This window comes from Nymphaea colorata, chromosome 1 (assembly GCF_008831285.2).
Source record: "Nymphaea colorata isolate Beijing-Zhang1983 chromosome 1, ASM883128v2, whole genome shotgun sequence".
Lineage (NCBI taxonomy): Eukaryota > Viridiplantae > Streptophyta > Magnoliopsida > Nymphaeales > Nymphaeaceae > Nymphaea > Nymphaea colorata.
Window position 1 is genome coordinate 17,982,622 of NC_045138.2, and position 24,815 is coordinate 18,007,436.

General features: G+C 38.5%; 2 protein-coding genes across 11 annotated transcripts in view; one reads left to right on the top strand and one right to left on the bottom strand.

Moving 5' to 3' along the window:
- LOC116252432 (uncharacterized) overlaps nt 1-1,086 on the bottom strand; it is a 33,746-nt gene extending 32,660 nt beyond the window's left edge. For 5 of the 7 annotated variants that reach the window (XM_050078769.1, XM_050078773.1, XM_031626694.2 and 2 more), the window contains exon 1: nt 666-1,085. In XM_050078769.1, the coding sequence (XP_049934726.1) occupies nt 666-981 (316 nt within the window). In that variant the 5' untranslated portion in view covers nt 982-1,085. Of the gene's footprint in view, nt 1-665 lie in introns of all 7 variants that reach the window. The other 2 variants (XM_031626716.2, XM_031626724.2) reach the window with 1 other exon arrangement.
- Nucleotides 1,087-1,946: 860 nt separating this feature from the next.
- LOC116256520 (actin-related protein 4) lies at nt 1,947-23,711 on the top strand. 4 transcript variants are annotated; one of them, XM_031632913.2, is made up of 21 exons: nt 1,947-2,248; nt 3,773-3,832; nt 5,014-5,105; nt 6,047-6,223; nt 6,303-6,376; nt 11,294-11,374; nt 12,342-12,402; nt 12,563-12,612; nt 13,097-13,151; nt 14,038-14,115; nt 14,198-14,251; nt 15,974-16,027; nt 16,112-16,172; nt 17,925-17,976; nt 18,099-18,165; nt 19,324-19,386; nt 19,479-19,541; nt 19,990-20,052; nt 20,309-20,373; nt 22,216-22,284; nt 23,150-23,711. In XM_031632913.2, exons 2-21 carry the CDS (start codon nt 3,820-3,822, stop codon nt 23,193-23,195), a joined length of 1,338 nt encoding a protein of 445 aa, XP_031488773.1. In that variant the 5' UTR covers nt 1,947-2,248; nt 3,773-3,819; the 3' UTR covers nt 23,196-23,711. The 4 variants fall into 4 exon arrangements, with proteins under 4 accessions (XP_031488773.1, XP_031488764.1, XP_031488782.1 ...); XM_031632904.2 differs by having other exon boundaries at nt 1,948-2,230; XM_031632922.2 differs by having other exon boundaries at nt 2,242-2,374.
- Nucleotides 23,712-24,815: the final 1,104 nt, after the last annotated feature.

Here is a 24,815-nt window from a genome sequence, read left to right on the forward strand (position 1 = left end):
AGTAACTACCTCAACGGACATGAGCAACATTAACCATAACCCATATAAGGTACAACCAATGCAGAGAACGATTATATCGCATAAATGTTCATGTCCTACAAATTCATCCCCATGCATCGAAATCCTATAATTAAGCCTGGTGGGGAAGAAACCCTGGTACCAAGGGTGCAGACGGGGAATCTACTTGGCTCTATCTCCATCCTGAATCGCCACAACCTGGCAATCCATATTACAAAGTCCTAAAAATAGGATCGCCACGTGAATGTTAAATCCTGCTCAAGAGTCAATAGCTTGGACACGACTTAGGCACATAGCTTCCACACGACTTAGGCACATAGCTTCCACACGACTTAGGCACATAGCCCATCAATAACCAATTCCAATCGCTACAGAGTTTAGCAAAATAAGCACCCTGTTCTAATGACGACGACAATAAAAGAGGACAAAGCTTGCTCGAAAAGTTAAAGATTCCAGCAATCCAACCACTTAACCTATTGAAAACTAGCGTCCATCGATATAAAATGAAGCGGTATTGCGCATCTAATTGTCTGAATATTATCAACATAAATGAAAATTACACGAAATGACAGCCCGGCTGAAATCCATCGACGTGCATAGCAACCCTATAAATTCGTCGAACAAAACTTGGGCAATCTGCTGCATACCGGGAAATGGAATTCTGGTATTCAAGGCGCAGAATGCTCGATCCTCCTGGCTCCGCCTCCGACCCTGAAGCGATGCCACGTGGCAATCGGCACGACGATATTCGGCTGGAGGGCGCCACCTCGAGCACTTTGGCGACCGGAAGACAGCCGGAGCGCCACCGCTTTTGTACACCATGAGGCAATTCGATGGGTCATCCGCGACGCATAGAGCAACACCAAGAGGCAGCACAAACAGTAGGAAAGCTCCTGGGCGCGCCCACCACCTCTCCGACGAGGAAGAGAGCGGAGATCGCTTCCCTTCCGAACTTCGTTTCATTGCGACCTCTCCCTCTGCTTCGCGCTCCCGCGCTCGTCGTCTCCTCCGGTTCTAGTTTACCGGTTGCACACGATGGCAAGAAGTCGGCTTTTGTTCCTCTATTCATAAACAAACCCAATTTAATAACATATAAAAGATAAGACCCCCGATCAACCGATGCGTCGCTAGGTACTTATTTAGAAATATTGTAAATTTATGTAATTATTTGCTTGTATTTTAATTATATTTTATAATTAAGCGTATCATAAAAATACATTAAGCGGTGACGAATGTCTCACTCTCTACACATCTCGAAACAGTTCTGTGCTTTTAGGAAAAATATGAGGATTTTTTGCGTCTTCTAAGTAACCCTAACTTGAAACTTTTCAGCTTCAAACACCTCAACAACGAAACAAGGTTGTTCACACTCACTGATTACTTTGTGGGTAGTCAGTTTGATTTGGACTACAAATAGAGACACACTCTAGTTGACGGATGTACCATGATTCATTCTATACGTGTGATTTGAACAAAAATTTGGCAATGTTCATATATATATATATATATATATGAGCTATGCGCCATAAGTATCTGCATTTCCATCTCTTGTGCTTAATAAGTACAGTAAAATTTTAGTTTCACCTTCCTTTTCCCCATGAAAGGCCTGTTTGGTTCGCCCAAATGTTTTCGCTTTTCCATCTGCCGTTGCCCTTACTGCTTGAATCCATGCGTTCCTATAGATGAGACTCAAACAAGAGCTGTGCTTAAGGTAACATAAAACCATTTTGCATCGCTTTCTTTGCTCCTCGTGAATGGCCTCTTTGGTTGGTCCAAATGTTTATAAGCTATTGGGTTTTATTATCTTGAAAGAGTGTTTGTTTGTTTGTTTTTGTTTTTGTTTTGTTAAAATAAAAAGTTGAAAAAACGAAGCTTACGTGAAAAGCATATTAAAAGTGAAAAAAAAAACGGGGGGAAATCGTCCCCTAAAAACGCCGTTTAGTCCGTTGAAATCGAGGATTCCTTTCCCTCCCTTTTCCTGTTAGGACAGAAAATATTGTGCTCTGGTTATCCAGACAACACAAGCGAGTTATTGAGTTTTGGAGTGACTGTTGTTACTACGATTGGAGCTTGCTTTCAGAGCAAGGAAGAGTTGGAATTCCGTCTTCTATCAAACGCTGCATCGTGGGAGCTCGAGAGAGAGAAGGAGACCGAGCGCTACTCGAGGGAGGGGCCAGGGCTACGCTGCAACTCAGGGGGCCCCGCTGCGAAGGTCTCTCTCTTTCTCTCCGTGCGTATATATTCACATACATCTATCTCTCTGTCTCTACTTTATGGTTGGTTAACGGCTGCTTTGATCCTTCTCTGGTCACGCTCCGAGGTTTCTCCCGCAGATCCTTCTCAATCGCGTCCAAAAGTCAGTATTATTTTACTTCCTTCTTTCCCACTAGGGGCTTATTTTTTTGCTTCTTTCATCTTTTCCTCCGAGGATGCATGCTAGGTTCGCGTTAGACTTTTCTCTCCTCGCTTTCTTGGATACACCCGACCAGCCTTGGATGGCGCCGACGCCTAGCCCTCGTCTTCTTCCTTGAATAGAATGCACCGAAAGGAGGACCACCTAGAGACACCGCTGGAGCGACCAAGAGTTCTGGTTGACGCCTGTGTCTCAGCCTACACCGAAGGGCTGGTCCTGTATCGGCTCCAGGTGCACCATTGAGAGAGATTCTGATATAAAGTGGTATTCTCACACAACAAAGAGGATGACCTCCCCTCTCTCTCTTTCCTCCTCCCTTTATCCATTCAGTAAATTTTTGCGTGTTGGTTTTCCGTCTTGGTTTGTCTTTTTGACAAGGTCCTCTGAAGACAATATGGTGCATGCCCACATTCTGAAGACGGGGTTTGATCATACAAACTGCTACTCTGAAATTGTTTGGCTCTTTGGTCATATTCAATGTGCATTCAAATTGTTTGATGAAATGTCTTAGAAGGTTTTACTGTCATAAAATGTTATTATGCACGCTCAAGGGGACCAGGATGGGTTATGGTTGTATAAATGACCTTCTGTGCCGAGCTGGGTTTGTGAGCGTGGACCATGAGTTTGTAGAGTCTGCGTCTGTCAAACCCAATGTTATAGTCAGCGGTGGAGCCAGGATTTTGTTTTTCTGTCGAGGGGTGGTGGAAAGAGGAAAAAGTTGGGGGGGGGGGTGGAGACAGTCCAGCGACTTACCAAATTTTATTTTATTTTCTCACAAGGGCAAATCGTTTTTTTTTTGCAAAGGAGGACCAAACTTAAATTTTGATAGGTAAAATTTTATTTTTCAAAACCTCAGGGGGAGCCATGGTCCCTGCTGGTCCCCCTTTGGCTCCGCCCCTGGTTATTGTCTGAAGGAGCTTGCTTGGAGCATGTAAGTACCGCGGCAAGGATGCTTCAGCAAGGCAGATTATGTTGTTATACTTGAATTGGAACCATCACACTGCTCAGTTATTAATTATGTACAGCTAACAAATATTTATGTGTCAAACTATCAGTGGACAATGTGTTGAAAACTTCATTGGAAGGGAAGCAGACGACCTATCAAGAGTAATTCAGCTTGCAGTATATACTGCTATCAAATATCTATCCTTCCTATTCAAATACAACAAAATCTCACCATAAATAACCGACTAGCCCTCTTCTGTACCCACCCTGGATATGCTATCCATGCTGGATTATTCCATGCATGCAGGCACTACCTTAGGTCTTTATTGGGTTTGGTTTATGGATCCAAATTAAAATAGCTGACTTGCACTCCTTTTTTTTTTTTTAATTTCAAAGGTGGATTGCAGTTATCGGGCTTCTTTCTGCATTCGTCTATATTCAAAATGTATGGTGGTGGTGAGTGTCATTTATCTAGCCCATGTTTTGATTGTCAATAGTTTTATTATCTCGATCTTATCTTTTGACTGTCTTTATTTTGGTTCCCTTGTTGCCATTAAATGAATAAATGGTATTTTCCCTGTCAGTCTAGTGTGTACAGATAGGATTGTGCTTATTGTAAATTATTGGACAGTATTCCTGATTTGTTGTCCTTAGAGTTTAGTAACCTTTGACAGTACCAAGTAATTGGTCAATAGTAAATGCGCTTTTTATTTAGCTTGATCACTTCACCAGTTATATTAATTATGATATATGTGTATATGTATCTTTTTATGCACAAGCAATCACAACACACTTGGAATGCAGCTTCTAGGCTATGGAGTGCCCTTGATATATATGTTCTCTTTTTTTGAGTAGGATTTCTCTATTATTTTGTATTTTGATGAGAGTCATATAATATGAAACTGAAGTATTGGATAAAACAATCCCTTACTGTTGATGCCGTGACAAATCTGTTGAGCCTTTGGTATCTTCATCGATTTGTAAAAAATTATTTTGTTGTGTCAGCCTAGAGAAACTACGAGTTTGGCATGTCCCTGTGACATAGTTATCAGGACATCTGGATCAGTTTCACAAGCATGAAGAACACAAAAGAGCATGGAGAAACACTGTGATGGGAGAAAAGGTTGCAACAACTGTTGGAGGAAGAGATCAGGGTGACAAAAAGCAGTGCTTACTAGGAAAATAATTTCCTGTCACCTACCTTGGTTTAACATATTTATGAGTATTTTCTCAAGCATAAGATGAAAATTTAGTTTAAAGACACCCTTATAGTGAAATTACAGCTGGGGGTCTGGTCTTCCAGTTTGAATACTCCATAGTGTGATCTAACCACATCGAGTACTAACATAACACTTTACTGGAACTTGTTTTCCTTACTCATACTAGTCTAATTGGTATTGTTGCTCATTGTTATAGTATCACATCTGATTTTCTTTTAGAAATGTTTATGATGGTCTATTTTTACTTATGCAGGAAACATTTTATTAAAATTTGCATCACTGTATTTTTTTTTAAAGTTTTTTTTGTTACTAACATTTTAAATTTAATGTGTTTGGTTGGTAGTCAAGATATGGACTACCGAGAATTATGTAACTTATCTTATGGCATTATGTCTCCCCTTTTTTCTGTTTGGGTAGATGAGGTTTCTGCCATTGTCCTTGATCTGGGTTCTTACACATGCAAAGCTGGATATGCTGGGGAAGATGCTCCAAAGGCAGTGTTTCCATCTGTAAGTGTCTTACAGCAAATTATGTTGCTTCCTTCTCCTTTCACCTTAAAATGTATCTCTCTTTTTCTAAGAAAGTCAACAAGAGCATGAGTATCAGCAGAAGCAAGTAGAACATAAATATAGCGATGCTGTTCAACTAATACTTCACTTTTCTTTTCTATTCATGGCAGTTAACTAAAACGTAATTCTCTGTAACGCCTATTACTTGTTAGACGTGGGAACAAATAACTATTTAAGTGGAAGTGGCACTTGCTGCATCCAAACATGGTATCTGACATGATATTAGCAACAGTCAAAGATAAAGAAAGGTCAGGACTTATTGATGATTAAAAAGAGCATATCCCAATAGAGATGAAGGTAAATCTCTCAAATGCACTAAAGGGGAAGTGCTATATATGATTCACAGAATTTGGATTTCAATGTCCTAGCAGATACTTTTCATGGTTCTACCATATCAATCAGAAATTAGCCTTGTGAACTGAAAATAAATGTTTTTTGTTGATTCCTATTATTGGGAACTGAAAGTTAAATTTCTTCTGTGAAAAAGTTTTCCTCAGGCACAGAAGCATCTAGTCGCTTGGTCTTTTCTTAGATCATAGGCAAGGTACCTTTTAGTCTTTTCTTAGTTCATAGGTATGATTCTTTTTTTGTTGGTAATCTGCTGTTCTGCACATGCTTACTGTTTCTTTTATATGTAAGACTTTTATACGCACAATGGTTTCCTTATCACTGTTTCAATCAATCAGACTTCTCTTCCTCTTTTGCATGGTTGTTAGTTACCTTATGAAGTGTCTCCTTCATAGTGAGTTTTTTCTTTCTTACTGGTGTTTGGTGCTACAGCTGAATCTTTATCTCACCGTTTTACCTATAACATCATATGCAAATAGTGAACAAACTAATTAGTGTGCCTTGTCCATCCAACACTTGCCTGTTTTGTCAAGGTTGTTGGTTCCATTGAGCATGCAGGAACAACTGATTCTGTCAAACCTGAGAAGGATTCAGATTCCCTGTCAGATTCGAAGAATGGCACCAAACCAGCAGATTCTGATAAGTCCAAGAAAAAACGCAGTCTTTATGTTGGAACACAATCTTTGGGATACCGCAGGGACCATATGGAGGTTTTTGTAACTTTTGTGCTTTATTTTTACTTGTGAATATGGCATTATGAAGTTTACTGTTTTTATATTTTTTGTTCAGGTTATTTCACCTTTTAAAGATGGTGGTGTTGTAGACTGGGACATTGTTGATAACATATGGGAACATGCTTTCAGGTATCCTACATCATATCACTATTTTTGTGGATGTCGTTTTTCATGGCTGTAGTGTTGATCCTGCAGCCTCCTCTCCGATTGAATCTTGCATGGTACTAGATTATTTGAGGAGAATGTTGACAGTAAAATATACACCGAACACGAATGTAATGTGGAAAATTCTCAATACGAGAAAAAAACCATGTTGGTGGAGATGATTCTGGTGCCCACTAGCTGCCGGTCTCTCTCTCTTTCTTAATTTTCATTAACACATCAAAATAGGGGTACACAAGTTACTTAAATAGAACTCAACATAGACTACATGTCGGATAAGGTCCAAACCCAGACATACATAACGCGTCAACGCTCCCCCTCAAGTTGGGCATATAGGTCAAACATGCCCAGGCTACATTTCTCTCAAATGAAGTAGATGGCAAGGCCTTCATCAGTGCATCAACTGTCTTATCTTCGTACTTCATGTAGGGTAGGACAAGCTCTTTAGCATCAATTGTCTCTCGAATCAAATGATGGTCAATCTCCACATGCTTCGTTCTATCATGTAATATTAGATTGTTGGCTAGGTTGATTGCAGACTTGTTATCACCATACATCTTCATCAGTTCATTGGACCCTCAGTTTTGATTCCGATGTCAGGCAATAACACTTTCAGCTACAACAACTCAGAGACTCCCATGGCCACAACTTTATATTTAGTCTCTGGAGCGGGAACAAATGTTGTCTCTTACTTTTCCACACCACAAGATTTCCTCCCAAGTAAATACATTAAGCTGACGTGGACCTCTTGGTATCCACACATCTTACCCGGTCAACATCTGAATAACCTTCAATCTCAAGACAGTCTTGCTTAACATGCAAGAGACCCTTGCTAGGACCTCTCTTCAAGCAAGATAAAATCCTGTCAGCTGCCTTTAGGTGAACATTTGTGGGTGCATGCATAAATTGGATCATCACATTCGCAGCAAAGGTAATATCAGGTCTAGTAAGAGTGAGATAAATCAACTTTTCAACAAGACGTTGATATCTTCCCTTAGCTTATTCACAGAAGGGCTCCTCATCTCTAAGGCTAAGTTTGTTTCCAGCGTTTATAAGAGTAAATGCAGGTGTACTCCCAAGTTTTCTAGTCTTCTTTAATAAATATTGAGTGTACTTTCTTTGATTTAACATAAGACTTGTGCTTGACCTAGTAATTTCAATACCAAGGAAATATTTCAACCTTAAGATCAAACTTGATAGTCAACAGTTTCTTTAACTTCATTATTTCATCTTCATCATTACCTGTGACAATCATATTATCAACATATACCAACATAAGAGTTACCTTGTGCTCATCTCTTTTTACAAAGAAAGTGTGATCCCCATTCCCTTGAATGATATCCATGCTGTCTCACTACAAGTTTGAGTCATTCAAACCACGCTGTGGGAGATTGCTTGAGCCCATACAAGGCTTTCTTTAACCTGCAACATTTTCAAAGTTCCTCATATCCTGAAGGCATGCACATATATACTTCCTTTTTGAGGTCTCTATTTAGAAAAACATTCTTAACATTTAGTTGGTACATCTTCCACTCCTTTACGACTACTAAGGAGATGATAATTTTGACAGTCTTCATCTTTGCAACATGAGCAAACGTTTCCAAGTAGTCATGACTAAACCCCTTCCCAACTAAGCGAGCTTTGTACCTTTCCACACTTCTGTTTGGCTTATATGTAATGGTGTAGACCCATTTGGATCCTATGAGATGGGCCGCTTCATAGACATTTACCACCTCCCACGTTCTATTTTTATTCAATGCTTTCATTCTTCTTGCATCGCATGAGCCCAATTTGGATTACTTTGAACCTCAGTAACAGTCATGAGAATCACAACCATAGAAAGAGAAGATATGAAACATTTGTAGTTCTTGCTCAATTTAAAATATGATATGAAATTACCAATAAGGTGTTGAGTGCATGACCTGATACCCTGAGCAATAGGTAACTCTGCATTTTCAGCTTCTGTCTGACTACCCCCACTTGACATCTCACGGCCACAGCTTGGATCATCCAGTGAAGGTGTGAGATTAGGATTGGGTCAGTGTCACGAGTCAACTCACCAACTAGCTCTGTTGCAATGCCTTCCAAAAGGATATTATATATGGTAGGCCTTATCCACTTTAAACAATTATTCTTTTGCTTTAGACAGTCCTTGTCCAACCATATTGTGTGTGTTTCAGTGCACAAAATTTGAAGATGTCGCAGCATGCACATTGGGTTGTGGAACACCTCCTTCTATCCTCTTTCCTTTTCCAAGTTCCTTGATATGCTCTACTGCCAATGTAGCGGGCGTAAATCTGAGTGCTGAACTTCAGGCCCCTTTAATGTCAAATCCACTTTTTGTGTGTCTTGCAAAAGCACTATGAACTTTGATTGTTTGAACTTCTTCGAGATTTCAGGTGTAAAGGAATGAAGTTTTCCTTTACAGGTCATGACCTTGAGAACATGAAATGGCTGGATCATGTTTGTGTCCTGCAGACCATGCCTTGTGTTATGTCTTCTCATTTTGTTGCAAATTGTAGAATTACTTTTTTTAATGGATATGTGTTAGGCGCAAGTATTTCAGTTTCTTTTAATTTCTGTCGTTACCATCTCCGTGTGATTTTGCTTTAGTAATTTCTTTTGTACCGGGTCGGGTCTAGTTAGAGTGTGCAACCCAACCCAGCATGTCATGTACTTAAACCCTCTTAAGGGTAATCAAACCCTAATGAAGATTATTGTTGACGTGAAGAAGAGCTGGCTTCCTGCGGCTGTGTGTGTGAGTGCTGCAGCGAGCGGCTGTAGTGGTCGTTAGCCAATCCGAGGCTAACAAGGTATCAGAGTTGTAGTGACCATGGCGGAGAGAATCACTGCGCGCTACGCCATCGCAGCGGTGGAACAACACCGAAATCAAGTGGAAGCGGTGATCGGCGGCCTGGAAGGGCGGATGCATGGGATGGATCAACGCCTGAACACAGTGGACGCAAGATTGGAGGCCATGATGGTGGAGCAGCAGGCAATGTCAGTGCTCTTGCGTGAAAGCCAGTGACAAGGCACTCAGTAACAATTGCTTGATTCCGATCAGACCCAGTCGGACGAGCGCAGGGAGTAGGGTTGGCTAGGGAACGGAGGCGCAGCCTGGCGCCCAACGAAGATGGATTTTCCGCGGTTCTCCGGTGACGACCTAGTCAATTGGGTATTCTGCGCCGAACAGTACTTCGATTGCCAAAGAATCATGGGTGACGAAAGAGTGCATCAAGCAATGGTTTATTTTGAGGGTGCGGCGATACGCTGGTTCTGTTGGTTGGTGTCGCAGCAAGGAAGATCAGGCTGCGCGACCTTGGTGAAAGAGCTCACGTCTCGCTTTGGGCCGTCGGCATATCTCGACTACAATGTAGAGTTGTTGAGCATTAAACAATCAGAACATTTCGAGGCGTTGACGAATATGGTGCGTGGATGGCCCCTTCCAGCCCTCATTGGCGTGTTCCTAGCAGGATTGAAGGATGAAATACACATCGAAGTTCAAGTGATGAAGCCACAAACATTAATGGACTGCTTCGAATTGGCCTGCACGGTGGAGGAGAAAAACGAACGGCTATACACGTTCAATCGGGGCACTTTTAGCAGGACGTGGCAGGATGTGAGAACCAGCCCGCGCGAGACTTTCCATAAGGCGTGGCCGGATGCGAGGACCAGCCCGCGAGAGAAGCCGAAATCTAATGTTTTTCCACCTGCCCCAGGAAAAAATCAGAAGGGAAACGCGCCGCGCCAAGTTGTGAGACATTTGACGCCCGAGCAAATCAAGGATTAGAGACGGTTGAACCAATGTTTTCACTGTGATCAGCCGTACGTTCCAGGGCATAACTGCAGACACCTCCTACATATGTACCACGTTGAGGAGAGCGACAAACCACTAGAGGCCGATGCGGATCCGCCCTTGCCCATGGAACCAGAGGCGATGGAAAACCAGACAATCCCCGAAATTTTGCTGCATGCATTGGCTGGAGATGAGGTTCTGCATCTCATGCATGTGGAAGGCAAGTTGCGAGGCCAACCAGTCAGTGTGCTGATCGACACGGGCTCGACTCACAATTTCATTTGTGAGAAATCTGCCCGGGCCTTGGGCTGTCATATGGAGGTTCAACCTACCTTTGACGTGGTGGTCGGAGACGGGAGTACCTTGAGGTGCAGGGATAAGTGCCAGATGGAAAGGTTAGAGATCCAAAGATTTCATCCCTATACAGTTATATATTTTAGCCATGGCGGGAGCCGACCTGGTCTTAGGCATCCATTGGTTGCGCGAACTGGGAGAAGTGGTATGAGATTTCGTGGGCATGAAAATGCAGTTTAGGGGACCCTACATTGTTAACTTACACGTTCATGTGGTCTCTCAAACACATCCAGGAATGCTGAAGCTGTAAACCAGTTTACTTATCTACATTGCATCCATTGAAGCAGTAATAGGATGTTAATTGATCTTTATTATGATGGAACAATTGCTGCATTCGAGTCAGTTGCTGGTTGAAAACATTTGAAAACTGCTATCTCCTGTATTTCGTAGTTCAGTGAACTAAGTCATTGAACTCTTAAGCTAGCAGCATTGCTTTCTAACGAATGACTGCTTATTGAATTGAGAAATAATTTGCTTATATTGTTGCTGGATATTTGCTGGTTTTCAGAACACGTGCTATTTAAGCAATTTTTTTGTGTATAATTTTTTGTTTACTCTATGTGAGATACATTACTGTTCGCCCTTTTCCCTTTTGTGCAGATTCCCAATATTTTGAATTGATGGGTGATTTTTCCTTGCCAACAATTTGAGATGGAAGATTGAGATCTATGCTTTGTTCAGTTATATTTTGTTGAACTTTCCATTTAATTGCTTCCTTTCTTATATTTTGTTAGGGAGCGTTTGTTGATTGACCCCCAAGAGCATCCGATGCTACTTGCAGAACCTTCTTCTAATACACAGCAACAGAGGGAGAGGTATCCAACTTTGTTGAATCAATTAGCTGATGAGTTGATCATTATGTATTTGCATAGCTGTAGTGTTTAACAGGACATTTTTTTTAATGTAGAAAAATTCATTGAAATAAAACCTAATCTGTTTTTTTTTTAAATAATATGTTACTAAAATTAATCTTGCACATTATATCTTATTTTCCCTATTGTTGGGAAATTGACCACTTCTGTGAAAGGAGAGGGGAGGGACATGTTTCCTGTGGAGGGAAACTTATTTGACTCTATGGGGAAGATGTTACTTAACAGGGTCCTCAGTTAATTAGTATGAGTCCCGAACATTTCTAAGGCGTGCTCTGATAGCCTTCAATCTTTTGCAATTACATGTCCCCCAGGTTTAGACCATGATTGCATATCCGCTTTTATCTTTTTAACATGCTTTAGTTTTTCCTTTTAAGGCTCCAAAGACATTGCACATCAAATGCATCAATTGCCAGTCATGCTTGAGCTCATCCATGATAAATCTATATCCATGTCAGGGAGATTCCAAATTTGACTAATCTGCCAAGCAGGCTTTCTTATTTGTTCTGTAAGTAGGATATTTGTCTTTATCTGGTGAACAAGGCCAGTCATAAATTTGATAGCTTTGGCAATGAGCTCATTTTGGTGAAGTCGGTGTGTCTGAAAACAAGGCCTCCATGTAGCCATGTCTTTGATTGTCAGTTTGATTCCTTTTCAGACTGCAATATTGCTTTATATCTTATTGAATTCATTTATGATCTTCCAGGGAAGTGGTCATTCGGCTATAATGCTTTTCTAAATCTGCATAACATATTGATGCTTGATTGTGCTGCCTTTGGTAACAAGAGACTTAGGAATACTTTTTCATCTGTTTCTGTTGACTTTTTGTACTACTGACTCTTGTCCAATTTTTTGTGGGGAAATTTTTGTGATTCCCATTGTATATAATTTATGCTGAATTGTGTTATTTCAGGACCGCAGAACTTATGTTTGAGAAATACAAGGTTCCGGCTTTGTTCCTTGCGAAAAATGCTGTATGCCCAAATTCCTCTTCTAAAAACAAGTTTTGGAGTTGCAATTTCTTCCAATAAGAAGTGTTTCTGTTGCTTTGTTTGTTAAGAAGTAAGAAGATAAAATGGTCATGGTTGGTCTGTCATGCTTGGTTCTTATTTCATTTTAACTTTCTATCTTTAGGTTCTTACATCCTTTGCTTCTGGACGTGCTACTGCTTTGGTTGTTGATAGGTAAGTTTTTCATGTTCTTTTCACTGCAATTCCTTGGTATATTTTTTATTGTCCACGGTACTTGATGGCCACAGGTTTAGCTAATCCATGGTACTTGATGGCCACAGGTTTAGCTAACGTATGATCACTTGTGAACAAAATATCTTTGAGTTAAGATGTTGTCAAATTCATGTCATTTCTATCTGGTTTCTTTCTCCTATTTCACAATGTTCAGCTTCATATAGACATTTTACTTGTTTTGCTAGAACTTTGGTGTCCGTAAGAAGCATATATCTTTTTTCTCCTTGTATATTTGTAAATTGCATGTTAGATGATGATGTGATATCCAATTATGAGGTTGAACTTTGTTATATAATGTGATGTTGCTTGTCGTTCTTAGATTATAAGTAGACCCCTTGGGCAGCTGCATAATGGGATACAGTTTCATGAAAGTGACAATGTCCAAAATTGCTTACAATTGCTGTTTTCCTTTGCTTGCAAACAGTGGTGGTGGTTCTACGACAGTGTCCCCTGTGAGCGATGGTTACGTTCTTCAAAAGGTATGAAGAAAATAAAAACGTTGCAGTTGACTATACTTTGCTATGGTTAGGCATCTTTAACTTCCCAAGCTCCTTGTGTTAAATTGAGTTGATGTTCTTTTAGCCAATGAAGTCTGTGTCTGTGAATCAGCTTTACTTGGCTGATTTCTAGCAAATTCGACCAACATGCTTCATTCTGGAAGTGGTCAACCCTACCCTTAAATTAATTGACGAAAGAAGGGTTATCCTAGAGTCCTAGACTAAAGATGATACTTAAAAATGTCCAAGCCTTATCCTTTTCAGGGTCCATAGAAGGTTGAAGTGCATGTCGTTGGATGTTTAAGATTCATAACTTGCACAGTAAGTGTCATCATTCATCAATGACCTGAAGATGCAAGGCATGAACTCTTACCTTATGCACTTTTCTTTTTGTTTGGAGGAAGACAACTAACTGTCTTTCGTGGCTTTTTTTTAACCCTATTAGCTCAGTAGTTGCCACCAATGGTCTGAAGAAGCAACACATTATCACATACACTGTTTCCTTATGCACTTTTCTTTTTGTTTAGAACAAGGCAACTAATTGTCTTTCTTGGTTATGTTTTGACCTTACCTTTAAGAGCATCAATTCATCACAATGCTGGTGCTAGTTGTTGGAGTTCTGTCTTGATGAGGTCACATTTTGACAGCTTAATATTAGTAACGGCCCAAAGAAAATCTATGATTAGGCAATTTATGGTCACATGAATTTTCATCAAAGCAAGACATGGATTTGCTAGTTAAGTTGTTTTTCTTAATGGCATACTTCTGTGGATGTGGCAGCTTTGCATCTCAACCCTTCTGACGACAGTTGTAGGGTTTGTGGTTGTTTCACTGTTGAATATATCTTTTTTTTTTAAAAATTTTGTAGGCAGTAGTTTCATCTCCAATAGGAGGAGAGATTCTAACTGAATGTATGATGAAGAGTTTGGAAAGCAAAGGAATCACTGTAAGCTGGATTGGTCAATCTTTCATGGTTGTTGATCTGATTTTCTACTCTGGATGACATACCAAAATACTTGTTTTGGCAGATAAGACCTAGATATTCTTTCAAGAGAAAGGAAGTGCGGCCAGGAGAATTTCAGGTTGCCCCTGCCTTCTGGTTCTTTACCGTCCGTACATGTTCAGGAACCTCTTTGTTTGTGTGTGCTGGAAAAAGTAACGATCAATAGACAGTATGTCTCTCTTAAGCATTGTCATATAAAATGTTCTCAAATATCTGTTGGCAAGATTTTTGTCAATTTTTTTGGAAAATTTTGGAATTTAAAAAGAAAAAGGAGAAAAGAATAATAAAAACTATGAGATTTTGAGTTTTAAGGATTCAGAATGATTTTAGGATGATATTAGAGGATATCAATAATACTCCCCTGATCAAAGTTTTTTTCTTCTTTTCTAGCTGTAATATTGTGATATTTTCAAAATTTTCCCAATGTTTGTGATAATGCTTTTGAAAAATAACTTTGAGATGCTCTTGTTTCTATATCAACTCTCATTGTATTATACGAGTTTTGAAATGCTTCAAACAATTGTGATATCTGGTCATGGTTTCCTCGGAGCTCTTATGTTTATAAAACAAATGTTGCTGAAATGTGAGGCCGTCTACCTTGTCGTGATTGTGAATCACAAGCTATTTCTATTATTATGGTAGTCAGGGAACCTAGTGCTGAATGTCTTTTTACCTTTTGTAGCATGTCTTGACTTGGTCTGGCTTGGCTGTTAAGTCACATAGGTGCACCAAAAACGACGACACACCTGAGTCGATGCAGGTGCTGGTGCACTCTGACATGGTCCGACCGCACCCACTCTTTTTTCTCTTATTCTTTTTTTTTTTCCTTCTTCCATCTTTTTTTTCTCTCTTTCTCTCTCTCTCACACACACACAGTCGCTTTTTTAAGGAAGAGAGGTTTTTTCAAAGGATCAGAAACTTGAAGTCCTTCTTAAAGGACATCAAGTTATATTGGCCTATATTTTAAAATTTTTAATGAATGTTACAAGCCTGGTCATCCTTTTTAAAGGACATCAATTAAGCCTGTCGAGTATCTTCCTTCATGGAGGACGACTAGGCCTCTCAGAGATTAAGTGAACCCTGATAAAAGAAAAGAATTAAAAATATAGGCGAATAAAATTACTTATATATATTATATATATATAGTCCTCGAGAGTCGAGACACCTGCACCTAAATTTTTTTGGAACTTGCCACATCGTGCATCCGCACTGGCACCCATGTACATAGCTTGGCCGATACTCTTCACTTTTAACATTTTCATCTCTATGCTTGCTTTACCTTTTTCTTCTTTCCAATGCACTGCTTGTTTATACCTTGAACAAATTTGAGTAAGGTTGGTCCATATTCTTTGTCTTACTTTTTAATGATTTATCATTTTGCCTATTGCTCTAATAGTTAACAGTTTTCTAACTGATGAATTTTCTGTTGGGCCATCTTAAGTTTGTGTATGCTGTGCTGATGGTTCTTTTGGAGTTAGTTTATGTTCATGATGGATGAGATTAAGTACTCATATGTCTTGTCAATTAACTGCCAGCGTTATTCCATTTAATTTTTAATAGGGGTTTGTGGCATTATGTGTCATGAAAGACACTCGTGAAGGAAAACAAAATTTTCAGTTTCTGAGATTATAGATGTAATTTAATCTCCTTGTTATACTTGTTGCTGATGTCCATGCTGTTCTTCTTTGTTGACTTAGCATATTGAAACTACTGGTACCATGTGATGTTTGGGTTTTTCTCCTTTCACCTAAGTTTTATTTTTGTTCCTTTTTTCCTTATTTGTCCCTTTTACCTTTGACAGACTATAGACCTTGATGTTCCCAACACAACAGAAAGTTACAAGCTATACTGCCAGGTACTTAGCTCTTGGTTTTGTTTTTCTCTTGGGGCAAATTTCCATATATCTACTTCACTAAATTCTTTTGTGTGCATGTTGCAGAGGGTAATCGCAAGTGATATAAAAGAATGTGTATGTCGGGCACCGGATTCTGCTTATGATGGTGCATCTCAGTTCCATAATCTCATTGTTCTGTAATGTTTGTTTTCCATCTGATCATTTATATTTAGGATTAGCTAGTAGTGGTACGGCTACTCATTAGGTTTTCTGCTGGTAAAAACAGATTACACTTAGAAAAAATTAATAATGATATCCTTTCAAAATTAACACATCTATAGCTTGTTCCCCTGCAGTTTTTCTTGGAAAATAAATATCAATGCTTATGGCCCTTTATCTTCAAGGTCTGACACAAGCCCAAGATTAATGTTGATTAGTCACTTTGTCTCAGCCTAAGTTTGTAAAAAGTATCAAAACACAACATTTAACGTGGCAAAAGTAATAAAACACATAATAATAAAAAAATATCATTATGGGTCAAATAAGCTACAAAATTCACCAACTATATGCATATCATTAACAAAAAATTATTGTTCTTCTAGATATGTATACACACACACACCCATCAGTCCCCTTACTACCCTTATTTGCTGTGCCAAAATTTAGTAGCAGGTTGTTCTTTTCTTGGTTGTGTTCCTGTTTGCCTTTCACACGAATCAGTTGTTCTCACCTTTTACCCATTACTGAAAGGAGATAACTGGCCGGTTTTCCTAGAAAATGTACTTGTGAATGGTTGCTGTTGCATGTTTCTGAGGAAAGCAGATAGATTATTTAAGCTGAGAGACCATCCAGATGGTAGATGGATTTACTTTAGCCTCCTCCCTAACAAAATTTCCATATGCTAAAAAGGCGCGAAAAACAAACTTGAGATATTCTGCACCACGAGTCTACCATCATTTTCTTTGTGTCACCTACCATCATTTTCTCTGTGTGAGCCATCATGAAATAATATTATGCATCCTATTGGGGAAGGAGCACAAACGAAGTGGTTCACGAGCATAAGGGCGCCAAAGAGTTGTACAGCAGAAATTAAGGAAAATGTTAAATGCCGAAACAAAATATGAAGCTTGGGTGACTACAACGTGCGACTGAAATATTTAAAGAAATATTAATGCCAAAGGAATATAACGAAGATTCAGATGCAGTCTGCAAGTTGAAATGCTTTCCTGAAACTATTAGTTCCATCCAAACTCTAAAGGCTATCCTAACATTATCTTACTATGTTCATAAATGCTAATAAATCCATAAAATTGTGACTTGGATGAAGGTAAAATTTAGTAGCATTTGAGTTTTGTCAATATGACAAAACCGATAGCTACAGGTCATCAAGTGCGAGCATTTTTTTTTTTGGTAGTAATGATAAGTAGCCATTTTGTTTAAATACAGTTCATAAAATGTAAAAATGGATCATATAGAATTTTAAAATGGATCATATAGCATTTTTTTTTCTAGAAAAACTAGTTGATTAGGTATATGATGGGTTGGTGACTGGAGTATCACAATGGTTTCTGCTAGACCTTTTTCTCTGGCTTTGTTAGAGCAAGTTTGTTTCCTTGGAAGTCATCTTGGCTTTATCTACGCTTTTCATCTATGGAAGGTTACAGGGTTTCTTTCATCGTTTGTCAAGGTTTATTACATCTAGAAGATATGTGTCAGTTTGTTAATTCTTTAATAATTTCATAAGGGGTATTGTTTAGTTGTAATGTGTTTATCACACCTTATCACACTCTATGTGGGTGAGATGAATGTTTGTTTGACTTCTATAGAGTTTAATGTTGCTTCCCTATGGTAAATTGCTGTTGGAGGAAGCTTTTTCTTCCTGAGGATTTCCTAACCTTTTGTGCTCTGGGCTCTGCAGAAAGTGCATATGCTAACATTCCAATGACGCCATATGAGCTACCTGACGGACAGTAGGTTCTTTCTACTCATTTTAATTAATTAATTAATCTTGACTGAATATTAAAATATTCCGTGTTGGCTGTCCATGGTGCATCATTTAGAAGACAGTGTAATTGCTAAGTTAATAATACAGGACTATTGAAGTTGGTGCTGACAGATTCAAGATTCCAGATATTCTGTTTAATCCGTCTCTAATCCAGGTATATGTGGACTCCCATGGTGCTTGCTATTTTGAACATATCTCTGTAATTTATGCCTCTATGTCTATATCAGATACTGCGAATCTGTGTATGTTTGGTAGATGAAATGGATCACGTCTTGACAAGTTGTTTTGGCTTCTGGTACATTTATGTACTTGTAGATGTTTGTGTTTCACATTGAAACACATGGTGCATATAGTTTCTCAACTAATATTGTTATGGAACTTGCTGTAGAATGGTAGGTATTCCTTTTAAGTTGTTACATAATGTAAACATTCCATGTGTTCTGACTTAGTTGTTCTCATTTATCAGAACAGGTTCGAAAGTGTATGTAAAAATCATGGGAAAAACTGAGTTTATTATTTTCATTAGTGCCATCTTCTCGTTCTTCTTATAATGTTGAAATGCCTGTGAGACCATATAAGCAAGGTATTGAGGGCTTGTTGGCTGTAAGAAATCTCCATCTTCCCTTTTTTCCAACGACTAATTTTTTGGTGCTTGAACCTGAGTTGAGGTGGTTTCTTTCTTTTTGCTTCTTTGTAATCCATGTGATAGTCGTACAGTCACATGGGTATGTGTGTTCTGCCCAAGTACCCGTGTTGGTACATGGGTACGATTGTATCTTAAAACTTAAACTTTTATATTTTCAAACCTATTTTTTGCTTTAATTTTGATTTTTCTTTTTTTTTGTTTCCCTTCCACCTAAATTCTATATTGTCCTCTCACTTTTCTTTAATTTTGAGAATTTTTATGTATATAATGTATATATTTACATGTACACTGCTGATTTTCTAAAATGTTTGTATGCACCTCGCCGTACCCATGTGACTTACTCGTACTTTTTGTTAATGTGATAAGACATTTAGTTAAAGAGTACTCTAAAATATTGTGGTTCTACTTCTGCTAATCCATGACAGTTTCTCCTGTTTGACATCCCCATCATCTTTTCCTTTCTCTTTTTTCATGATTAAATTTTTGGTGCTTGTGCCAGAGATGGGTTCTTTCTTTTTTGCTTATTTGTTATCTGTGTGATATCTGTACTTTTTGTTAATGTAATAAGACATTAGTTAAACAGGAATGCTCTAAAATATTTTGGTTGTATTTCTGCTAGTCCATTATAGTTTTTCCTTCTTGTTATCATTAATCCTTTGCATGTAGACGATACCTGGGATGGAGAGCCTTGCAGATTCCTTACCTTCTATACGTGGCCTTCCTCAAATGGTCAAGCTGTTTCCTTATTTTTTAATTATTATTATTATTTTTTGTATCAACATTTTAACTTCTGTCTTCTTTGTTCTTTTCTTGTTTCCCAGGTTATTGAGAGCATTAATAAGTGCGACGTGGACATACGGAGGGATTTGTTTAGTACTGTGTTGGTAATATTAGGTTCCCCTTTGAAGCACTTATTTATTGATTTTTTTTGTTTTGTTGGTTTTACTGGGGCATCTACACCCTTTTTTAATATCTTATTATGATTATATAATTTCATGTTGTTAAGAATGAGGCTCATAAAAAGCCTTCCAAGGTGAAATCTCTAGCAGCTGCAGTATGTTAAATAGTGATCTTTCTATGTTCCAGCTGAATGTGTATAAATGCAGTTATCCAACATGTCATTATTGTTATTGTTACTATATATTACTATTACTCTCTCTTTCGCTCTCTCTCATAAGACACATACAAATGTGTTTGCAAAAGTATATAAATATTAAAGTGAAGATATCACTTTATTATGTGCTTATTTATATGTTATTTTTATTGTGAGTGGAGAAGCTTAACAAGGTATGAATGAAGGTCACACATTTCTCCCTTTTTGTCCTCATGCAGCTGTCTGGTGGTACTGCTTCAATCCAACAATTGAAGGAACGACTTGAAAAGGACGTGGGTGAGGTTGGTACCTCTTGTGGTTATAATAAGTCTTGTAGACATGTTTATCAGGCAGAATTAGGGTTTTAATTGCAGGTCATGATGGAGGTGCTTTCATTTGAGAATATTGTTACTGATTAATCAGTGCCAAAATTATTGTGGTTTATTGTGTAGTCCCTGAGGTTCCCTTTTCCATCTATTGTAGAACTTCAAAAAACTCAAAAAACAAATTCTATGTTTGCTTTAGTTAATTATGCAAACACACTTTCACTCTTTTCAGGAGGCTCCTCAGGCTGCACGTGTTAAGGTGTTGGCAAGTGGCAATGCAACAGAAAGACGGTTCAGGTGCGAATTTGACTGCAACTTTTTTGTAATAGTTATTCAGTTGCACTACTTGTGCCGTTTTTTGGGTTATGCCACCTGCATGCTGCCTGGATCCTGATATTGTGAGAGGGAAATTTTTCCAAGCAGACTTTTTATGTGAGACACTATTTTTATTGTTAAGAAGTGCTTCGTAAACAACATAAAACAGCTATTATGAAATTTACAATACATAGAAAGGTATGGATAGGTTTTATCAGCTGTCATTGTTCAGAAACTGAGCATGTTCTCTTTGGTTTGGTGTTGGAATGAAATGTATATTTCAGACTCTCAGAGCTTGCAAAGCTGTGTTAAAGTATGCCTACCTGATAATCACACATTAGGGTCCAAAAACGATGTTTAAGGCATGTTTCGCTGATCGTTGAAACTGAGTTTATGAAAAGCCCAGTTACGAAAAAATGACCTTTTCAAAAGGGCATCAATAACCTCCTCCAACTTTCCAAGCTTTTCACTGAAAACATTGTTTTGGTTTTGTCACCAATTATACAGACCGAGTTTTAAGAAACTGGTTAAAAAACCGGCTTTCCATAAAACCTGATTTTCACAAACCGATGTTTTTTTACTTTGTCATTGAATCATAGCCCACGTGTTTTTTTTTCCTTGTAAGATACGAAATCATCATGTGATATAGCTGACAGTTGAAGATACCTTTTCAAGGGCAAAGAGAAGAGATCTATGTAACGAGCACATGAAAAATGCTGGTTAACCATATTGGTATGTCAGTTTTTAAGAGACGGGTATGCCAGACAACTTGGGTACATTTTGGATTGGACTTGGGCCAGACCCAATTCTATCTAAATTTTTAAGTGAGGCATCAATCTTTCACTTTATTTTGTTGCTATTTGTAACTTTAATTTAATGGGACTATGTGTATGAATTGTTGAATACAAACTGTTACTTGGTGCATTATGCATGAAGTTGTGAGTTCTTTTGCTTCAATTTTGTAGATTATGCATGAATTTTTGTTTTACACACACACACACACACATATGTTTGCTTGTTTACGTATACCCTGTCATACTCCTGTACTCACATTTTTTAAGATTGATATATCCAAACCCATACCAGGATACCTGCACTCACAACATTGTGAAGTAGCATTAATATGAAGCATGTTTAAGTTAAGTGAGACTTTCGATCTGATATAGAAGTAATGATTTCTAACTTACTGCTATTGAATGGTAGTTTTAGCTTTTCAAATAATCATCTTTAGATGCCAGGACTGGCCTATACTCTTAATTTTCAATATAATATGCTTCTCCAGCAGAGCAGGTGTCCCTTTTGGTCTGAACATGATACGGACTTGGGAATGAGAATTTTTTTTGTTTTGTTTTCCATGTAGACCTTTAAGTGGCTTGTAAATGTTCTGGTCTAGGGGATTCAGACGGATTGGGAGATGCACATATCTTTTTATGCAGTACCTGCTTGTTTTTGCTATCTGATATTGTTGAGGTGCCTTTTTCTTGTTTTTTTTGTTTGCATGGTGCTTGAATGGCATGGCTCTTCATGGACACTGTTCTCTTATTATCCTTGTTTGTTGGTTTTTTGTCTTTTAGCTGTTTAATTGTTTTTCCCCAATTTGATTGGTAGGGGAGTAAAAAAAGAAACCTATCTAATACCGTGCGATTTGTTGGTTTATTGAACACCTATACTATGAACTTGTGAATCAGTCTTAAGATTTATCATTGTCTAGCAACTAGGATATGTCACTAGAGATGCTTATTTTCTCCGACTGAAATCTTATCATGCGTTGCCTTCGTTCCTATTTCAATAACAACAATACAACACTTATTTAATGAGTGACAGTGTCTGGATTGGCGGGAGCATTTTGGCCTCACTTGGTTCATTCCAGCAAATGTGGTTCTCAAAGGCTGAGTAAGTTGAACTTCACATAGTTTCTTATGGTTTTTCTATCTGTTTTGTCACTAAAATAACTAATTATGTTCTACTGGGCCATTTGTTTTGGACAACTGGATGGCTTCATATGCTAAGTTTGAGTTCCACAAAGTGCTTCTGCATATTGGGTTCTAGATTGTCTAACCTGATCTAAAATTATCTAGATTGTCATTGCTGTGTATTGGGGACCTCGATGGTTCTGATCCTAGATACAGATTTTGCCGTGTTCTGAATCCAATCCTGATCCAAGTTCTCACGAATTGAGCTGTCCAGAATTAACTCATTATGCATCCTAGTGCAAAAGCCATAAACCATGAAATATTTTGACAGATTTACGTTGGTTAATGTACATCCTTCTGCTGCCTTGTTCATGGTTCATATTTTTTTCCCACAAGGAGCAAGTAATGCCTCTGAGCACCGTAGCTTTTGAAGCTTGTAATTTTTACTTGAACATGCATTAACTGTTCGGGTTGTCTGGCTTAACGAGTTCAGCCCTTGTTTGGATGATTAGATCTCAGTTCAGCAAAAATTGATTTTTTAGGACATATCCCAACTTCGTGGTGGCCAAAAAATTCAACAAACTAATGAAATATTAGACCTACTGGCAACGGTTAAATGCTGCTTGAAAACATTCTGCTGTCTAGACTGGCTCTTTTATGTAGGTAGGGTGGTGGACGAGTGAAGGTGGAGGGGGATTTGAAATTTGAAGTGTTGAGGGAGAGGCAGATATTGAACATGCACCTATTTACAAGATAGTCTTGATCTGTCTAGCAGACCGGCCAAGCCATCTATCATAGTCTAGCTGTTTTAGCATGTTATTGCTCATAATGCTGATGCTTTGCAGGTACGAGGAACATGGAACTGCATATATTCAGAGAAAATGTCCATGAGAAACATCTTTATATATTCAGTTAAACTAAGCACCTTCATCCTTGTTTATGGGAGTGAGGAAGCAAATGATCGTGTACCATTATGAAGCTAGGGCATTATCGCAGCACATCAATGGAGATGTTGTGAACAAAAATTCAGAGAAAATGTCCATGAGAAACATCTTTATGTATTCAGTTAAACCAAGCACCTTCATCCTTGTTTATGGGAGTGAGGAAGCAAATGTTCGTGTACCATTATGAAGCTAGGGCATTATTGCAGCATTGCAGCACATCAATGGAGATGTTATGAACAAAAATTCAGTTGCGAACTCAGGCTGCACCAATGTTCGCTTTTATTTATTCCAGTTTTAAATTATGGAGCACATAGTGGAAACTTCAATTCACAGAATTGCTTTCACCATACTTACACATTCTATCTGGCACCATGGGGTTGTTTGGCAATGAAAACAATAACAAACCGTTCCATCTGGCATTCTTAAAAATTGAGAAAAATTCATGGAACACTTTTTTGAGACAGTTTTATGGATCATTTTGTTACAATGTTCATTGAATCTGTCCTTTAGGAGTTGTTTGGCATTAGAAACAATGTGTAAGTGTCTCATCAATCACCCCCAACTTGAACAAGTGCCCCGTTAATAATACTCCAAATTTGAGGTAGATTCTTAAAGCGCTCACACCTTCCTAATGCTAAATGCCCCCTGAGTGTTCCAGTGATCTGGTCGAACCTTTGGGTGAATGCATGAAACATTTGGATACTGTTCCCATTGCCAAACTTGGCACCCGCTGCATACATGTGTACGCACATGCTTTCCTGTCACACGTGCACATCCAAATGCATACCAAAACATATACGTGAATGCCGAGTGAAATATCCATCTGCATTCGAGGTTTCTGTATCCTGATCAGGCTGGTTTCTGTATCAAGCAAAATCAAAGCTTAGTAATTTAGCTTATACGCATTTTGTCTACAAAACGCTGTGATTCAGGTGAATAATCAGATCCTCTGGAGACACCATGAAAATCTAGTTATTGGGAATTTTTTTTTGGTGAGTGAATTGAAGTTTCCATATTTAGTTGCCAATTCTTACTGGCTTCTCGTTTGAGTAAAAACCCAAATGATAAATCCTTTATCTTTGTTTTGAGGGGGAAAAGAAAAACTAAGAATAGTTTTCATAGTTAACGGGAAAGAAAGTAAGAAAAATAAAAATTTATGCCATTGGCAAGATAAAGAACCAAAAATCTTGCCCTTTCGTGTAAATCGATGAAAGCTTCAGAGCCACGACGTAAGGCGGAGAAAAGAACCGACCCTTTTCGTTGTGGTTGCGAGATGGGCCTCCATCCCTTGTCCTGTGTAAAGGCCAATCCTTGGCTGATAAAGGGGTGGGGACACTTGATTAATAACCTTGCTCCATGGGAAAAAGCATTCCAAAAAGTAATCTTCATGAGAAAGGAAGATATTGGAGATGATGGCATATAAAATAATGGCCGGTACCTCTCATGTGGTTGTGTTTTTTGCCATGCCAACCATAAAGCAAATCTCTACGTGTTCAAATAAATATAGTTCAAAGCATGTTCTTTGAATAAATAATTAGTTCCTTTTTTTTTCCTTTCGTTGGTAGGC

Bases quoted from the DNA above. Each gene is read 5' to 3' on its own strand.
- LOC116256520 (XM_031632913.2), top strand. The intron at 13,152-14,037 runs GTATGAAGAAAA...AAAATTTTGTAG, and splicing joins ATGGTTACGTTCTTCAAAAG to GCAGTAGTTTCATCTCCAAT. The intron at 16,028-16,111 runs GTACTTAGCTCT...TGCATGTTGCAG, and splicing joins GTTACAAGCTATACTGCCAG to AGGGTAATCGCAAGTGATAT.